We start from the raw sequence: 19760 nt of genomic DNA on the forward strand, positions 1-19760 counted from the left end.
CAAGAGAACTATGATTATTCATTTCTTTTTTATCTTATCAATGACCATGATAGGTGTGAAAACATTCATAATGAGCATGAGAGTGAAAATGAAGACGCTCATGATGTAAGTGAAAATGTAGACAATGGTCTTGATGATATTGAACCCCTTCGTACTACTATACAAACATACACTCGGCGAACCGAAGATCACCCACCATGTGCTCTAGAAAGATACTCACAAAATCAAGATACAGACTCTGCTAGTATTAGAAAATCAATAAGAATTTCCAAGGCCCGTAGTAGATTTGTATCATATGATTCCTTTGAACCAAGATACCGAGCATGTTTAATGGCTATACATTCATATACTGAACCATCATCCTATTATGAAGCCAAAATCGTCAGGAATGGATTAAAGCGATAAATGATGAATTAGAAGCTTTAGAAAAGGCAAAAACTTGGAAAATACAAACATTACCCAAAGGACGAAAAACTAAAAACTATAGGATGTAGATAGGTTTACAAAATTAAAACTAAATGGTAGAAAGATATAAAGTTCGATTAGTAGCTAAGGGATATAGTCAAGAATATGGAATTAACTATGATGAGACCTTTGCCCCAGTTGCTCGAATGACGACTGTCAGAACCCTTATATCTATAGCATTCATTCAAAAATGACCTATCTTTCAAATGAATGTAAAAAATATTTTTTTGAATGGTAATTTAGATAAGGAGGTCTACATGGATCCTCCACCAGGTTTGAATTTAACACATGGAAAAACTCTTAGGTTACGAAAAGCCTTGTATGGATTAAAGCAAGCTCCCAAAGCTTAGTATGATAGATTTAGTAATTTAATTACTCAACTTCATTTTAAATCTTGTTTTACTGACACTGCATTGTTTGTTAAGTCTTCCAATGCAGGGATGGTTATATTGTTACTTTACGTGAATGATATGATAATCACAGGAGGTGATAAGCAGGGAGTAAATCATATCAAAGATGTACTTAAAGACAACTTTGATATAACAGATCTTGGTTTTTTAATATATTTTCTTGGTATTGAAGTGGTTTACTCACCTCGTGATTATTTTTTGTCACAGACTAAGTATGCAACAAAGATTATTGAGAGATCAGGACTCTCAAATGAAAAACGGGTTGACACTCCAGAGGTCATAAATGCAAAAATGAAGAAGGATGATGGAGAACCTCTGCAAGATCTAACCTCATACAGACAAATGATTGGAGTTTTGTTTTACCTTTCTATTACTCGTCCTGATATTTCTCATACTATTCATTATGTCAATCAATTTCAGCATGCTCTCACTACAGTACATATGAGTGTTGTAATGAGAATTATTAGATATATTAAGAATTCTACAAGTCATGGACTACTTTTGTCATCCTCTTCGTCATTAGAAGTCATTGTGTACTTAGACTCTAACTGGGGAGGGGATGTGAATGATAGATGCTCAACAACTGGTTTGTGTGTTTTTGTAGGTGACTTTCTAATCTCATGGCAATGCAAGAAGCAACAGAAGGTGTCTCTCTCCTCAATTGAAACTGAGTATCGCGCCATGGCAACGACCACGTCAGAGTTAGTATGGCTTCGACAATTACTGGACTTGGGAATTCACATCAAAGAACCCTCTAAATTATGCTGTGATAACAAGAGCAATGTGTATATTGCAAGCAATCATACGTTCCATGAGAGGACAAAACACATCGAAATGGATTGTCACTATGTCCGTGAAGAATTTCTGCGGAAGACTATCACATTACCTTATGTTCCATCAGAATATCAACTAGCGGAATTCTTCACCAAAGCGTTTTCATCACCCAGATTTCACTTCCTACTTGGCAAACTCTCTGTTGTTCCACCATGAGTTTGAGGAGGGGTGTTAAAATATACATATACTGTAAACCGAAATACCCATTAGGGGATTTCGATTCTTTTACTCCATAGGTGTTAGCCCACTTTATTTCCTTTTTTTACTTTTGTCTTTTGCACTTTATTTCTTCAGCCCACTTTTTCTTTTTTTACTTTTGTCTTTTTACACTTTGTTTTTTTTGTCCTTTTCATCTTTGCTTTTGTATTTGTGTGATTGGGACAACTCCATATAGCTGTTGGAGCTGCTCCAACGGTCGCAAATGTGACCGTTGGGTGCAGCCCCAACAGCTATATGGGGCTGCCCCCATGTGCCTCTCTTGTATTATAAATATGCCCTCTTAGGCATTGTATAGTGCATCTCTCTTTTGAGTATCCTTATGCAATAACATTTGTTAGACCCTTCTGTGGGTGGTTTCTTTGATTCAATCAAGTATTCTACTTGATTGAAAGTGAGTTCTTGCATGTGTATCGGATTCAATCCACTTCATTACAAATGACAGGGATCGCGAAACCGCGTCCTTGAGCTAAACGTGTACTCATATAAATATATATATATATATATATATATATATATATATGAGTGTAGTTGAGATGTGTATGCCTAGATGGATGTGTGGAAATACAATAAAAGATAAGATTCGGAACGAGGAGATACGTAAGAAGGTAGGCGTTGCACCCATTGAAAAAAAGATGAGAGAGAATCGTTTACGGTGGTTTGGACATATTCGGCGAAGGCCTAATGATGCTCCAGTTAGAAGGATGGAGAAATGGGAAAATATATTAGTTAAAAGAGGTCGAGGTAGGCCTAGGAAGACTTGGATGGAGACGATAGGAAAGGATATGAATGCTTTGAACCTCACCGAGGACATGACATTGGATAGAAATGATTGGAGGAGAAGGATTCATGTGGAAGACCCAGAATGATTTTCTTTTTTGGTTCATACCGCCGACCCCAATTGTTTTGGGATGAAGGCGTAGTTGTTGTTGTTGTATTCATTTATTTATGTCTTGTTAATAAATTTAACTTAATTCAATTGTCCAAGTCTTTCGTACAATCTTTCCCTACCTTGGGGCGTTGCGAGCTTGCAGTCGTCGGCGAGTATATGTGATCGACGGCTCAGGCCGCAGGGCGCGAGTTGGATCCGTCCTACGAGCTGCAAAAGCGAGACATCAACATGCTATCTCAATCAGAAAAATAGAGAGGACAGGGGCATTGTCGTTGTTCTGTTGTGAAAGAAGCAGAGGCAGGGGTAGCGTGCCCCTGCGGACCTGCTATAAGTGCAAGCAGGGGTAGGGGCAGGGGCAGGGGCTGCGAGCCCCTGCTGACCTGCTGTCAGCGAAAAAAACAGGGAGGCAGGGGTTGTGCCCCTACCTTCCGAGAGAACGGACAGAGGCAGGAGTTGCGCCCATGCCTTCCGAAAGCGAGACTAGGCAGGGGTTGTGCCCCTGCCTAACAAGGTGGAAGAGAGGTAGGGGTAAAGCCCCTGCCTAACAAAAATAATGAGGGAGGCAGGGGGCTTCGCCCTTGCCTGCCGGAGGAGAAAAGAGGGGCCCGTTGGTCACATAGGGGGAGGCAAGGAGCTTCACCCTTGCCTGCCGAAATTAGTGAAGGCAAGGGCGACGCCCCTGCCTACTAGAAGAAGAAGGCTCATGGAGGGGCTCGGCTCCTCCCTCGCCAAACTGAGGGTGCAGGGAGGAGGCTCGGCCCCTCCCCTGCCAAACGAGGGCACAGGGAGGGGCTCGCCCCCTCCCTTGCATACAGGGGTATAGGGAGGGGGATCGGCCCCTTCCCTGTCGCTGGAGGGTGCAGGGAGGGGGCTTGACCCCTCCCCTGAAATCAGAGGGAATAAGGAGGGGGGGGCTCGACCCCTCCCTGCCGTCAGAGGGAGCAGGGAGGGGCTCGACCCCAACCCTGCCTTCAGAGGGAGCAGGGAGGGGGCTTGACCCCTCCCCCGCCATCAAAGGGAGCAGGGAGGGGCTTGACCCCTCCCCTACCGACTCAACAAGAAAGAAAGAGAAGAAAAGAAGAAGAAGGTGAAGAGGAGGCGGCATGTACTTGGAGGGGGTCGCCTGCACCGATCCCGACAGCAGGAGAGAACCGAGAGAGATGTAGGGAGGAAACGGGAAGGAGGCGGTGGCGAGGGTCACCGGGGTGGCCTCCGGCGAGCAGAAGAGAGAGGGTCGGGGGAGAGAGAGAGAAGATGGGGGACTGAGAGAGGAACGAGAGAGCGAGAGGGGAAGGGTTTCGAATGTGAAACCCCTCCCCTCCTTGCTGCCTTAAATAGGCATGAGGAAGGGTGGCCCGGGTATGGATCCGGATCCGACCCGGGTCCGACTATTCATTTTTTCATTGGATTTACAGAGAAGATATAAGAAAGAGAGATAGATAGAGAGAAATAAAGAGAATGAGCACGTCCACTTGAGCACCACAAGCACCACACCATGAACACTTTGAGAACTGATCCACGAGCACCCAAACAAAGAGACAAGTCAATCTTCAAAGGTAGATACACGAACACGAGCACACAAGCATGTGGTTGTCAATCAACAGCGAAAAAGAGCATTGTGGCTTTGATACCATGTAAGAAAATGAGAGCCTTCGAATACAAACAAGAATGTCCACCAATAGGTACCAAATGGACAAACACAAAAGAGTGCCACAAAGGGCACACTCACAAAACCCACAAAGGGCACACACAAAGAAGGCTCTCACTGTAAGATTGTGCCCAGCGTCGTTGGTTTGGTGCAAAGAAGGGAGAAGACGCCTGTGAGAGAGAGGGAGGCTGCGGCAATGAGAGGTACGATCCTCAACTGCAGGATCGTGCCCTATATGTTATACTTATATTAAAATTAGATTGGGTCTGGATATTACATTATGTTATATTAGATCCAAACCCAATACAAACAATAGAATAAATACATAGATTTCGGGTCCAGATCCAAACCCATAATAGGTACAATGATACAACGATCCAGTCAGTCTTAATATCCTCCCTCAAGTTGTGCATGGTCATGCACCATGGACAACTTGCTCTTCAAGAACCAAAATTGTATGTTGGTAAGACCTTTAGTGAACAAATCCGCCACCTGATCAGCCGTCCGAATATAAGCAGGTTCAACTTCCTTGTCTTCTACTTTTTGCCGAATAAAATGTTGATCAATCTCTATATGCTTTGTACGGCTGTGATGAATGGGATTGAAGGAAATCGGGATCGCACTCTGATTATCACACAAAAGAGTAGTGGGTAGAATAGTTTCTCCTAATTCTATCAAAAGATGTCTCAGCCATGTAACCTCTGTTGTAGCTGCTGCCATAGACCTATACTCAGCCTCTGTACTGGATCGTGCAACTGCACGATGTTTCTTGCTACTCCATGCTATTAAGTTTCCATCAATAAAAACACAATAGCCAGACACTGACCTTCTGTCATCTGGATCTCCAGCCCAGTCAACATCAGAATACACAATTAGTCTATGTTGCTCTCCTTTGGTCTTAGATTGATGATAAACTAAGACATCAGAATTCTCTTGACAGCATTCATATGTTCTGTGTGTGGATCATGCATGAATTGCGAAACTTGATTCACTATATACACAATATCAGGTCTAGTGAAAGTGAGATATTGAAGCATACCCACGAGGCTGCGATATTGTCTGGGATCTCCATATGCCTCCCCATCTAGAGCACTGAGTTTATGATTCAATACACTAGGAGTGGACAAAGGTTTACAATCCTTCATACCTGCCTTATCCAGTAAATCCAAGGTATATTTGTGTTGAGTTAGCGAAAGATATCTATCCTGACGGTCTACTTCAACTCCCAAGAAATAACGCAGAACCCCCAAATCTTTCATCATGAACTTTCGACTCAAGAGAGTCTTTGTAACTTCTATATGTTCGTCAGAATTCCCAGTGATAATAATATCATCTACATATATGAGAAGTAAAGTACTGACCTGACGATCTCGAAAAATGAATAAGGAATGATCGAGATAAGATCGAATGAATCCAGGTCGTTGAACTTCGACAGAGAAGCTATCAAACCAAGAACGAGAGGCCTGCTTTAGCCCATAGATGGCTCTTCGTAATTTACAAACATGAGTGTTGGGACTGCATTTGGCATAACCAGGGGGCTGCTCCATATACACTTCTTCTTTCGGACTGCCATGCAAAAATGCATTTTTGACATCGAGCTGACTGAGAGTCCAACCATATTGAACCGACAAAGATAAAATTAATCGAATTGTTCCCATCTTGACCACTGGGCTAAAGGTCTCATCATAGTCTTGCCCATATTCTTGAATAAAGCCTTTGGCTACAAGTCTCGCCTTGTAGCGTTCAATGGATCCATCAGGTTTGTACTTAATCTTATAGACCCATTTAGAACCTACAACATTTTTGTTTGAGGGTCTAGGGACAATCTCCCAAGTTCCACATTCATGTAAGGCCTCCATCTCCTCATTCATGGCTTCAATCCACTTGGTTGACATGTATGCATTCGAGAAGCTGACAGGTTCATCTTGCTTTTTAATCTGAGAAACAAATAATTGCAGATCTGTAGAGAAGTTGTTATAACTGACCCATCTCTCAATAGGATGGTGAATTCTTCCAGTTCGTCTGGGTTGCACATCAATTGGCTGATCATTATTCTTGTTTCGTCGTACATAGATGATTCCTTGAAATTTTGCGGCATCTGAAGTAGATATGCTAGGAACCTGCGCATTTCTCAATTCTTCAATCTGAGGTTCAATACCGATCTCACTCGGTTCAACAGGTGGCGTGATCTGAGGTTCAATACCAGTCTCACTCGGTTCAACAGGTGGCATGTGACATAAGGAAGCATCATATGTCTCTATCTGGTTAAGCAACTCACTGGCAAGCCACGGCTGGTACCACTCAACGGCCTCGTTGTGTTCATCTACACTTCCTGGGTGCTGAACAATGGTTTCATCAAACACAACATTTCGTGAGACTCTGATGCGATGAGTGATGGGGTCATAGCATCGATACCCTTTTGTATTGATCAGCATATCCTACAAACTTGCACACACATGCCTTGTCCTGAAACTTATTTCGTTGAGAGCTATCAATATGAACGTAACATATAAAGCCAAACACTCGCAACTCATAATCGGGTTGAGTCCCTAAAAGAGCAAAATAAGGGGATTGATTCTTTAGCAATGTCATGGGTAGACGATTTATGATATACACAGCTGAGTGGAAGGCCTCAGTCCACAAACTCACGGGAACGTGAGTGTCATGCAACATACTCAAGGCACTTTCTACAATGTGCCGATGTTTTCTTTCTGCCACACCATTTTGTTGTGGTGTATGTGGGCAAGATATACGACGACTTATTCCATTATCTTGAAGAAATTCAGTAAATTCCTTTGATAGATACTCACCTCCTCCATCACATTGAAAATGCTAAATTTTAGACGAGAATTGATTACAGACTGAAGCGAAAAATGAACAAAAGAGTTTGAACACTTCATATTTATGTTTCATAAAATAAATCGAAGTATATCTGGAGTAGCTATCAATAAAGGTTACGTAATAGCGACTTTCGGATAAAGAAGATTGTGGGGCAGGACCCCAAACATCAGAATACACAATTTCAAAAGGTACTGAAGCTCTTTGATTTATTGAATTAAAAGGAAGAACATGACTCTTGCATATTTGACAACTGGAACAAAGTGAAGTATCAGACTCAACACTCAGACTAGACTCTGGAACAAGTTCACTCGACACAAGTTTCTTAATGAAGGAACCATTACAATGACCCAAACGACGATGCCAAATCTCTGGCTTATTATACTGAGATAAACTAAAACAATCTTTAGACGACACTGGCTGGACTGGCTGAACGACGGATGAATTTGATGAAGCACCACGAATAGAAGAAGAAGAAAGTTCATTGAGGATATACATGTTTCCTTGTCGTTCTCCATCAACGAGCGTCTTCTTCGTGAGAAGATCCTTGACACATACAGAAGAAGGAGTGAATTCAACAGAAGAATTAGTATCATCAACAAGTTTAGAGACAGAGACAATATTCTTGACAATACTTGGAGAATGATAGACATTGGACAAATTTAGAGAAGAATTAGGGAGGGAAAGGTTAACATTTTCAGTGTGAGATATAGAGTGAAGAGTACCATCTCCAGTTTTAATATGAATTTTTTTGCGATAAGGAACAGGTTTTAAAATCTTACCGACATCACCTGTCACATGCGCTGCAGCCCCAGAATCAATGTACCAAGTTCCTTGCTCATTCTGCTTGAAGCTTAAACTTGAAAGAGCAGATATCAGAAGATTCTTCACATTATCCTTTTCACCATCCTTCGAGTCTTCTCCTATTCTTCCTCTGTGAGAGGATCCTGCACAATTGAATTTTCCCTGGTTCTATGGATTGAACCAACAATTAGCTTTGATGTGCCCCCTTTTGTTGCATTGAAAACATGTCGGTATGTTTCTAGAGCTCTGATTCCCTGGGAAAGAATTAGGTGACATGTTGGGCGTGGGCAACAATCTTCGTCCTCCTTGACTATTCATTCCCTATCCACGTCCACCTCGAAAGCCTCCACGTCCTCGTCCTGACATCATCCCTGTAACCAATACATCATGGTGGCTGGAGTGCATCTTTTCTCCTCGAATAGTAACTTCATATTGTAATAGCTTCGCGCGAAGATCCTCAAAACTTGGTAAAGAAGGAAGGCATAGGAGAGATGAGACCAGCATGTGATAATCAAATCCAAGACCATTTAGTGCATGTTGAACTTTCTCTTTATCAGGAATTTCACAGCCCACCATGGCGAGTTGATCAGTGATGGTCTTGACTTTATTCATGTACTCTGTGACTGACAAGTTTTCCTTCTTTAAGAGCTGAAATTCTTTCTTCAAATGTAGGATTTTGTCCTCTGAAATCTGTGAATAGGTTTGCGCCAACCTCTGTCATAGCTCCATAGCGGAGCATTCATCGGGAATGCCCACTAATACCTCTTGGGAAAGAGTAGAAGTAATATGTGCCACAACCACCTGATCCTTTCTCCTCCATACTGTGAATTCTGAATTACGAACCGATTTGTTGGAAACCTCCCCTTTATCATCTCTCTCCTCTTGCAAAACAAACTCTGGTGGTGAAGGGACAGATCCATCAAGATATCCAAAGAGATCCAAACTCCTAATAAAAGGCAATATTTGCCTCTTCCAAGTTAAGTAATTCGAGTGGGTGAGTTTCTCGGAAATAAGTTGACCAAGGAAGCTAGATGGAAGGGAAGGAGAATCCATGAAGGGAATAAGAATAAATGGAATTGAAGAACGGGAAATATATCAACAAGACAGTCCCACAAGTTAGAGAAACAATCGGTGTTCACGACCCTTTTTTTTATTATTATTATTAGAAACGGGTCACTGCTTCTCGAATACCTTTAGTGGACTGCACAATTAGTACTGGTCAGAAGCTCCACAGATTATCGCAGACTCCAAAATGCAACGTCAAGTTTGACAAAATTGGGTATACGAGTTTGAAACCCAATAGATGTTAGTAAGATGAGAGTTCTGACGTGAAGAGTCAGAACTGATGTTAATGCAAGGTAGATGCACCAATCAGATCCAGAAGCAGCGATGAAGGGGTAAAATATTTTTTTTTTCGGGTGTTGGCAATAGAAAGACACGAACTCAGATCTGGAACAAAATCAGAGCTGGAACGAAATCAGGTTTGGAACAATAGAAGATGGAATGGAAATAAAGAATTGATGAGAGGCAGATCTGAAAAAAATATATAAGAATCGATAAAAAAAAAAATTTAATAGGAAGAGACGAACTCAGATTTGGGACGAGAACAGATCTGGAACGAAATCAGATCTGGGTCAAAATCAGATCTGGAACAAACACAGATCTGAAAACCCAAAGATTGAAGAAAGAATCGATAAAAAAATTTGTGTGGTTTTACTAACCTGGAAAAGAAGATGAATCTCTCGAGTTACTTTCTGAAATCGGATTCACGCCCTTGAACTGAAATCAGATGCGATCCCACTCTGATACCATGTAAGATTGTGCCCAGCGTCGTTGGTTTGGTGCAAAGAAGGGAGAAGACGCCTGTGAGAGAGAGGGAGGCTGCGGCAATGAGAGGTACGATCCTCAACTGCAGGATCGTGCCCTATATGTTATACTTATATTAAAATTAGATTGGGTATGGATATTACATTATGTTACATTAGATCCAGACCCAATACAAACAATAGAATAAATACATGGATTTCGGGTCCAGATCCAAACCCATAATAGGTACAATGATACAACGATCTAGTCAGTCTTAATACTCACAATATAAAAATTAGTATTTTATTGATGTCCAAGTATGCAAGAAGCATACTTCAAACAAGGGGACCCCTATTTATATACAAGAGAGGGAGAGAGAATGAAAGATTAAAGAGAGGGAAGAGAGAACCCTTCTAGCCGTTGGACTAGGTCTAACAGCTAGTTTGACTAGCTGTTAGACCAGCTCTAATGGCTAGGCTAGTCAGCCTAGATTGATCAAAATAAATAAATAAAAATAATAAAAGAAAAAAGAAAATGTATATTTTAGATATATATATGTATATGTACACATACACATGTATGCATACAACACACAAATATACATATATATGCAATGCAGTCACATATTTTAACAAGTATATTAACCCTTGCCTCTAAGGGACGGAGGGGAGGAGAAGAGCAATCTCAGTGAGAAGGTTTATGAGTTTTGGGAGCAGGATTGACAGTTACTTCTCATCTAAACCTAGATGCACAATCTAATATATGTTCTACCATGGATTCCAAGCAAATGATTGAGCAACTGATCTAGCATTTGGGCGCTTTGTTCATGAGATCTGCCATGTGATGTCATTATGCTCTCTTATCATTTAGTGAGAGGGGAGATTCTAAAACATGTGGTACAAATCAAGCAAGTGAGTAGAGACTCTTGGAAGATTACACGCTACACCATTATGAAAGATGGATGGACAAATAAAATGTAGTGAAATTTGTTAAACTTTTAGGTTTTTTGTCCTAACAAGGTGAAGTCTTTGAAGTTTATTGATATATATGATAGATCGAAGATGACAATGAGCTAGCTAAGATATTCTCAAAGGTGATAGAAGATATTTTCAAAAGTATGAATAACTTAATCATTCACATGAAACTGAAACTTTGAGAAAAGTAAAGCAGCATGGAAAATTAATTGTCACCACACTGTTTTCTTTGCCACCAAGTCAACTTCAGGATACAAAGGAAATTATGACAATAGATCTCTCTCTCTCTCTCTCTCTCTCTCTCTCTCTCTCTCTCTCTCTCTCTCTCTCTCTCTCTCTCTCTCTCTCTCATCTAGAACAACAACAGCAACAACAGATTGTAGCAACAAAAGCTGCATTACCTTGTAATATACCACAAATAATCTGACCTATCTTTTGTCACATTCAGATGTTCTAATACGCCATAGGCTGTGAAATTGTTTGGACTCCAAACACCAATTGGCTCCTTAAATGCCTTCCATGACTTTGAGATGTATGAAACTCCAGCCTTCAATGACAAATTGGCCATACTTGAAAAATGGGAAGAAACCATGTCCAACAATTTCAGGGAAGTCTGGGATTGCACCTAGATCATATGTACAAGAGAAGATTGAGAAATGTAGAAGGGTAGCCCGAGATATATCAAGGCGCAAACTGATCTCATGTAATACAACTCAGATAAAATCACAAAGGAAAAAATTTTAGCCAGTAAACAAGCAAGATTATTGATAAATCAACATAAGGCTATTTTAAAAGCATTCATCGGACACAAATAATAGTATGTGTTGGTGTTTGCGTAGTCTTGGTTCTTTGCCTCACTCATTGTATCCTATGATGTATTCTCATTTATTTAGCAGCATTTTCATTTTTGTCCATCACATCAGATTGAGTTGTATATCTAATACTAATTTTTAATTTTTATAGCTAAAAAAGATCAATGTTGTTTTCTGTTTTTGCTTCATTACATGGCTTCAGAACCAAGAGAAGTACATAGGGTTTATTCAACTGGTCAATAAAGTTATAAGCTTTCTACTGACTTCCATTTATTTGTTTCTCCATTTCTATAGCCACCTCTGTCAATCCTGGCATTAGCAGCTTTATCATCACGCAAAAATTCCAACCAAAAAAGAGCTGAAAGCTTCCTCTTTCTTGGTGGATCAACTGTTTCCAAGTCCTAGGTCTTTCTTTGTTTTTCAACTTAGTTGACGGCCAGATTGAGAGGTGAAAATTTTCCTTTCTTTTTTCTTCAAACTAATATGTTTTGAGTCATTTCTTCATTTTCTTGGTGCCTTTTCTTTATTTGACTCTCCATGTTGATTAGGAGATTTGGTAAGAATTTGTTGCCTTTGTAGGATATAATGCCTGTATATACAATTTTTTAAATGGTAATTCCATCCTTCTTGGCCCTCAATCTCTTACCTGATGACTGTCTGGCTCCTTTTTGTTGACGGAGTTCTGTTTTGAAAGCAATTGAGATGCAGTTGAAGTTTCATAATCACCTAAAACATATATTGTGCTTTGAGTTCCTTTTGTGTTTATACTGTAGAATAACAATTTTGGTGACCTTCCACTGTTGTGCTTACCCAGAGCAATTCAGCTGTCATGCAATGAAAGACTCTAGCTGTTCTTTGCTCCGTGAACCTTTTGACTTTTTTTCTTTTGTGGAACTTTTTTCATATTTGAGCATGGAATTTTTTTAAGCAAAATATTTGAGTGACTTAGATGGTTTGATTGATATGGTTCGTGTTCTTGCCACTGCATTCTGCCAATTAGCATCTATGTAGTCAAAATCCCGACTAGGCACCGGCTAGTCTGCCTAGTCAGTTAGACGTAAGTAAAACGCTTAGGCTTTGCAATTCCTAGGCAGGTACCTTAAAAGGTACCAATTTTGTCATCTAGGCACCGACTAAGCTGCCTAGTCTGCGACTAAGCTGCCTCCGCCTAGGCTTGAGGGCAATTTAGTCATTTATTATTCTTATATATATTGTTATTTTTTGCATATGTTTATATATACGTGTGTGCGCGCTACTTTGCTTTTGGGATTTATTCTGTGAAACATTGAAAGCATGCATAGTTAATTTTAATTGATTATGTTTTTTATATATATATGTGTGTGTGTGTGTGCGTGTGTTTCTGATGAATTTTTCTATAAAATCCTGAAAGCATGTTTAGTATTATGAATTATGTAATATGCGAAAGGTTAAAAGCATATTTTGTTGATTATTATGAATAATTGAAATATATATATATATATATTTGGGTTATGTATATTAATATATTTTGTGAAAGCATGTGTAATTGTGTACTTGTGTACTTGTGTAATGAAAACATCTTATTAGTAAAAGAATTAAACATATTTTTATGTATATTTTGTGTACGTTTTTATATTTTAATTGGGGTACCGACTAGTCCTTTTAGGGGTCTACCAACTAGACATTGCCTAGCGCTTTTGACTACATAGATTAGCATTATGTGAAGCTGCAGTGGATGGATTAGAACTCTATTTTCAAGAACTAGAATGTCTTTCGTGTTCATGATGTTAAAGTGGCAGCTTAGTTGTCAAAGGCGCTAGGCGGTGAGCCCCTAAAAAGACTAGGCGAGGCCTAGGTGGGGCTTAGGCAGACTAGGCGGTGCCCCAAATAAAATAAAAAAAACATATAAAATATGTAAACAGACTACTAAAATTAATAACAAACATGTATACAACATAAAATCAATCAACAATAAGAATAACAAACATGTATACAATAAGCATCAGACAAATAATAACATGTTGTCGAACACTGTAAAGCAATTATATTACATAAAAACAGTCAAATAGATAACTCATATGCTTATAGATTATATATGAATTAAGTACACAGATATGTATATATATATAATATAAACACATAATATTGTAAATGTATAATATATGTTTATGATATGTTAATATATAATTATATACAATTACACACAAGTATATATATATATGTGTGTGTGTGTGTACAACTGCACATCAGACCGAGAGACTAACTCGGTTAGGCCGCCTAGGCTCTGCCTTTGACAACTAAGCAGAGGGGTGAAAGGAGGAGGAAGAAGAAAAAAAGTAAAGTAAAAAAAATAAAAGAAGAAAAGGAGAGAATAAAAAAAGAAAGTTTTTGGGGAGAGAGGAAGAATAAAAAGAAAAAAAGAAAGAAAAGAGACAAAAAAAATTTAAAAAACATGACAACTATGTCCCTGCGGCTTAGGCATTGACAACCCAGGCAGCCCAGGTAAAAAAAACAGGGCCCTACCTCCTAGACCCATAAGCCTAGATGATGGCCCTACGCCTAGCCAGCCTAAGCACAACTTTTGACAACTAAAAGTGGCATAACTTATTTCCTGCTAAGTTTAGATAGGGATTGGTGTTTTCGCTTTTGTGCTTAAAGATATATGAATCTCAATGTTCGACAGTATTTGGTGGGAACTGATATACCCTCACTTTGACATAGCCAATAGCTTTTCTATCTCCAATAGTCTTTGAGGATTACATGGTTATGCTACCATGATACCATGGCAACATTAAACCACTAGTCACTACCACTTATGGGTGCATGCCTTTGCTATGTTAGTAGAGATCAAATCAGCCCTATCAGTTGTTAAATATATATATAGTAACTAGGTTAGGTTAGTTAGGATTATTTTTGTTTTTTAATTGGGATGGGACTAGTCAACAAAGGTTGACTAGTCAACCCATAGAGTCTTCGGGAGTCCAATGGCTCTATTTAGAGCAGAGTTACCAGTCGAGGAAGCGGGAGCAAGAAGTGAAGCACTTTCAAAATTTTAGGAAGCGGGAAGCATGGGATGACTTAGAAGAAAATTACGAACCGTCTCGGAAGCGACCTAGGAAGCGAACCGGAAGCGAGGGGGAAGAGAAAAAAATAAAACTACAAAAAAATGAAAAAAATGGGGAAGCAAGGGGGAAGCGCGCTTCCCAAAAAAAGTGTGTCCCTGCACATTTCGGAAGCGTGGTGTTTCGCGTTTCCGAAACGCGTTTCGGGGAAGCGCACTTCCCCATGCACCTAGGCGCTTCCGGTAACTCTGATTTAGAGTCGTAGGACCCCCAACGACTCCCTTTTTGAGCTCCTACTTTTTGTATAAATAAAGGGCAAAACCCCCATTGTATGTATGCTTCTTGCATGAGCATTGATCAATAAAATATTATTTTTTTATCCCTTTTGTTTTCCCTTCAGTGGGTGTTTGTGTGTGAGCCCATCTTGTGGCTTGTGTGTGTTCTTTTGATGCTTTGGTGGAACTATTTTGGGTGTCCACATTATTGTTTTTGGTGAACATCTTCGAAGGATCTTGTTTCCTTTCATAGAGTTTTATGATGACTAGTTATCATCATCAGTGTCTTTATTAATGGCTGCACTTTTGGATAACCGAGGCAAACCACCTCAGTCTCTTGCGAGCTCATTGGTGAAAAGAAAAAAAAACAGGTCCCCTTTACCCACCAGGGAGTACACCCAGCTTCAGCCTCGTGGAAAGGGATGCACACTGCAGGTTTCAAACTCATGACATCCCTTTAGCTTGGTGTCATTGACAAGTCGTCTCTACCAGATGAGCAGAGCCCTCAAGAGCTCATCACATTAAAAAAGGACGGATTTTTGTACTTGCAGTTGAAAGATTGCCACTCCAACAAGTTGGGCATCACCAACCTAAGATCACCAAGGCCAACTTTCCCAGTCTGGCATTCAACGTTCATTTTATAGGATCAGTATGAATAATCCTTTTTTGTTTAATAATGCCAATAAGTGACCAAAAAGTGAGAGCTGCAAGACCATTGACCGATTACACCCAGCTTTATCTGTAAAAGTTCGACAACATGACTACAAGTTAATGGCTGCTATGATACTTCAATATGTTATTCGATTTCAACAGGGCACATGAATCGCATTATTTCCTTAATGATTTAAAGTTTAAACACTAAATATACAACAGCAATCCTCATATAACTCAACAAAGTACTCGGGAAAAAAATGCAGAAACAATTGATCCACAGCAAAAAGCAGGGGAAAGATGTTACCTTCGCAGTATTGAAGGCTACATTCTTGCAATCAGGTAATATGCTTACTGACCATGGTGGCAAATCAAAAACTTGACCAAGAAACTTCACAGTCACTGAATCATGCTCATCCATATTTGCAAGAAATGCCGAACATATACTTCCATTTGCAAGAAAATTATCGTCGATGAGTGTATTGTCAACAGTTGTCCGATAAATGTGTGCCTGCACAGACAATGTTGATAATTGGATGCAGATTATTGAAGTACACACAACTGAACCAACTGTGCAACACCACCACTAAGAAAAATGTCCACATCGGTTTTACAAATCTACTGAACTAATGTGCAACACCGCCACTAAGAAAATGTGTGCAACTTAATTTCACAAACAACAACAAACACTCATTCAGAGCCAAGTGGCGACTAAAATACCATTGCCAAATTCACAGGCTGCCTAAGTTGATACGTGTGATAAGGAGGAGCCCAAACAGAAACTGAAACTGAACGTGGAATAAAAATTATATGAATAAGGCAAAGCAAGAGACCTCCTGTTTTATTCCCAGCAGTATATGATCAGGAGCACTAACAGAAACTAAAGCTGGTTCACAAAGCTTTATAGCTTCATGGAGGTTCTTTAAGTGTCCCCACCGAGGTTGCCGTAGCAAACCTGACAGAGAAACATGGATATTAACCAGACAACATTAGCTTGCAGTAACATGCTTTAACATAAGACCAGTTACAATTGCAACAACGAATATGAACCCATTTCATGGTAACATAAGAATAACTGTAGATACCATATTCATCTATTGGAGCATCATAATCATAGCTAGTTGTATAGAATGGGCCACCAGCTGTACGTCCAAAGTTGGTTCCACCAAAGAACTGAACATTATTCAAGAAAAGATCCAATAAGCTCAGTGGATACTACCCCAATCTTTCGAACAAGGTTAAATGGAGAGGTTGAAATACTTTATCAGAAGAGATTTTCTTGACAAATTCTTCAGAATATGGAAGCCAAAGTTCAACTTTAAATATAAAACATACTTGTATGCATAAAACTGGTGTTTATCTTAAGCGATGAGGACACATGAATCATGAGGCAGCTGAAAGCTGATAAAAGTAAGAGAAAGACTGCATACCCTATATACTTGAGCAAACATAGAAGCAAAGTTGGCATGCGTGCTTGTGTGTCCAAAAAATTGGGAATAAGGGGGAAATGAACATCATTAATTGATCTTCGGGAACAATCTGAACAGAGAAACACTCAACCAATCCAATCCTTTTCCCATGGGTGACAATATACCTCAAACTTTTTAATGCATAGGCAGCAGGTTCTCCTTCTTTGAATCATGATGGCAACCCTCTCTACCTAGACTGAGGTTGTTAGCAGACCAGAGCCCTGCAATTATCGAATTCATAACACTACATGCATATAAGCATATGTTCCATGGAGGAATAGGGAGCAAAGAATGTGGACAGATCAAGTACTTAGACAAAATATAGGCAATCACGAGTATTGCTGCTGAAAATCTTTGGATTAAAGGATTGATGAATTTTGTTGGGATTGAAGCCATCACACTTGATTTTGTTATGTGATAATAAAAGTGCTTTAGCACTTATTATGAATCCATTGTTTCAAGATTAATTTAAGCATTTTCAGATTGATTGTCACTTTGAAAGAGAAAGGGTTGAGTCAGAAGAAGTGGAGACAAAGTTTGTAGCCACTGAACATCAAGTTGCAAATATCTTCACCAAAGGTTTAGCTAAAGCCACACATAATTTTCTGAAGGACAAGTTGCACATGTTTAAATATGACGTAGAACTTGAGGGGACTTGTGAAATGAAAATAGCAGGACCAAAGAACTCTTTAAAAGAGCCAAGAACACAAGCACATAAAGTGCACAAATAACCCACTAAGGGGTAAAATGCCAAAAAGGCAAAAATGTATAGAGGAGAGAGATAAAGTGGGCTGAAAACCCTTGCATTTACAAGAGGGAAAGCCCTCTATTTATAGAGGAGCAAAAAGGAATTGAGAGGGACCACAAGGGGGCTCCCTTCTAGTCGTTGGGAGCACCAACGGTCATAAATGTGACCGTTGGGGCCCCAACGACTAAATGGGTGGGGCCCCTTAGTGATCCTATTGCATAAAGAAAATAAAATAAAAATAAAAACAAAAAAGATAAAAGAAAGAAAAAAGGAAAAACCTAAAAAAGGAAAAGTACAGGAAAATTTACCAAAATACCCCTATCAGGTATTTGGATGTAAAGAAAAAAGATATATGTATATATATACATATACTTATATATACATATTTTAACACGCCTCCTCAAACTTTACGGGGAGAAGACCGAAAGTTTGCCAAGAAGAAACATGAAACGCGGAGTTGGAAGCGCTTTGGTGAAGAAGACAGTCAACTAATATTCTGATGTAACATATGGTAGTGTGATGGTTTCTCTGAGAAATTCGTCTCAAACATAGTGGCAATCCATTTCAATATGCTTGGTACGCTCGCGGAATGTATTGATTGCTTGCGATGTAAATCGCACTCTTGTTATCACAACACATCTTGGTGGAAGAATAAATGAGGACGCCCATGTCACAGAGGAGACTTCTAAGCCACACAATTTTCATAGTTGTCATCGTCATGGCCCGATATTCAGCTTCAGTGGATGATAGAGAAACTTTTTGATGCTTTTTACATCTCCACGAAATGAGGGATTCACCTAAAAAAATGCAAAAACCAGTAGTTGAGATTCGATCATTGGGATTCCCCCCCCCCCAATCTGCATCAGTATAAACAGTTAATTCAAGACATGAAGAAGAGGATAAGAAAAGCCCTTTGGAGATGGAGTTCTTGATATAACGCACAATTCGCATCACGGCCGCCATGTGAACTGTGGTAGGAGCATGCTTAAATTGACTTGCAGCATGAACCGCATGAGCAATATCCGGATGGGTGATGGATAAGTAAGTAAGGGATCCAATCAATTGCCTATACGGGGTAGGATCCTCAAGAAGAACGTCATCCTCAAGTCTCAACTTTGCATTTATAACTTCAGGAGTTTCAACTTTCTTTTCATCTGAAACTCCCGATTTGGTACATATGTTTGTTGCTAACTTCATTTGAGATAGAATGTATCTCCGAGGAGAATACGTCACTTCAATACCTAAAAATATCTCAAAACCCCCAGATCAGACATATCAAAAGTTTTCTTTAACATAGACTTAACATCATTTACTCCCTTTTTGTCACTTCCAGTGATGATCATATCATCAACATACAGAAGTAGAATAACAATTGAGTCACCTGTTTTCTTAACAAAAAGAGCAGTATCAATATAACAAGAAATAAAACCCAAATTGATTAATACATTACTAAATTTGTCATACCAAGCTTTGGGAGCTTGCTTAAGACCATATAATGCCTTTTTTAATTTCAAAACTTTACCATTTAAATTCATGTCAGGAGGTGGCTTCATATAAACTTCTTTACCCAGATCTCCATTTAAAAAAGCATTTTTGACGTCAAATTGGAAAATGGGCGATTTTTTAATAGAGGCTATTGCAATAAGGGCTCGAACACTAGTCATTCGAGCAATAGGGGCAAAAGTATCATCATAATCCACCCCATATTCTTGGGCAGATCCTTTGGCTACTAATCGAACCTTAAATCTTTCTAAAGAACCATCACTTTTAGTTTTTACTTTGAAAACTCATCTACATCCAATGGGTTTCTTGTCATTAGGGGGATCAATGATTTCCCAAGTTTGTGCTTTATTAAGTGCATTAAGTTCAAGTTTCAT

At 39.5% G+C, this 19760-nt stretch overlaps 1 protein-coding gene across 2 annotated transcripts in view; it reads right to left on the reverse strand.

Moving 5' to 3' along the window:
• Nucleotides 1-19760, reverse strand: part of BGAL9 (beta galactosidase 9) — a 118345-nt gene that overhangs the window by 40361 nt on the left and 58224 nt on the right. For both annotated transcript variants that reach the window (XM_090000357.1, XM_090000358.1), the window contains 4 exons: nucleotides 16752-16839; nucleotides 16500-16621; nucleotides 15974-16177; nucleotides 11289-11512 (listed from right to left, as the gene is read on the reverse strand). In XM_090000357.1, the coding sequence (XP_089856483.1) occupies nucleotides 11289-11512; nucleotides 15974-16177; nucleotides 16500-16621; nucleotides 16752-16839 (638 nt within the window). The remainder of the gene's footprint in view (nucleotides 1-11288; nucleotides 11513-15973; nucleotides 16178-16499; nucleotides 16622-16751; nucleotides 16840-19760) is intronic.

This window comes from Nuphar pumila, chromosome 3 (genome assembly GCF_984573655.1).
Source record: "Nuphar pumila chromosome 3, dmNupPumi1.hap1.1, whole genome shotgun sequence".
In the NCBI taxonomy this organism is placed as follows: domain Eukaryota; kingdom Viridiplantae; phylum Streptophyta; class Magnoliopsida; order Nymphaeales; family Nymphaeaceae; genus Nuphar; species Nuphar pumila.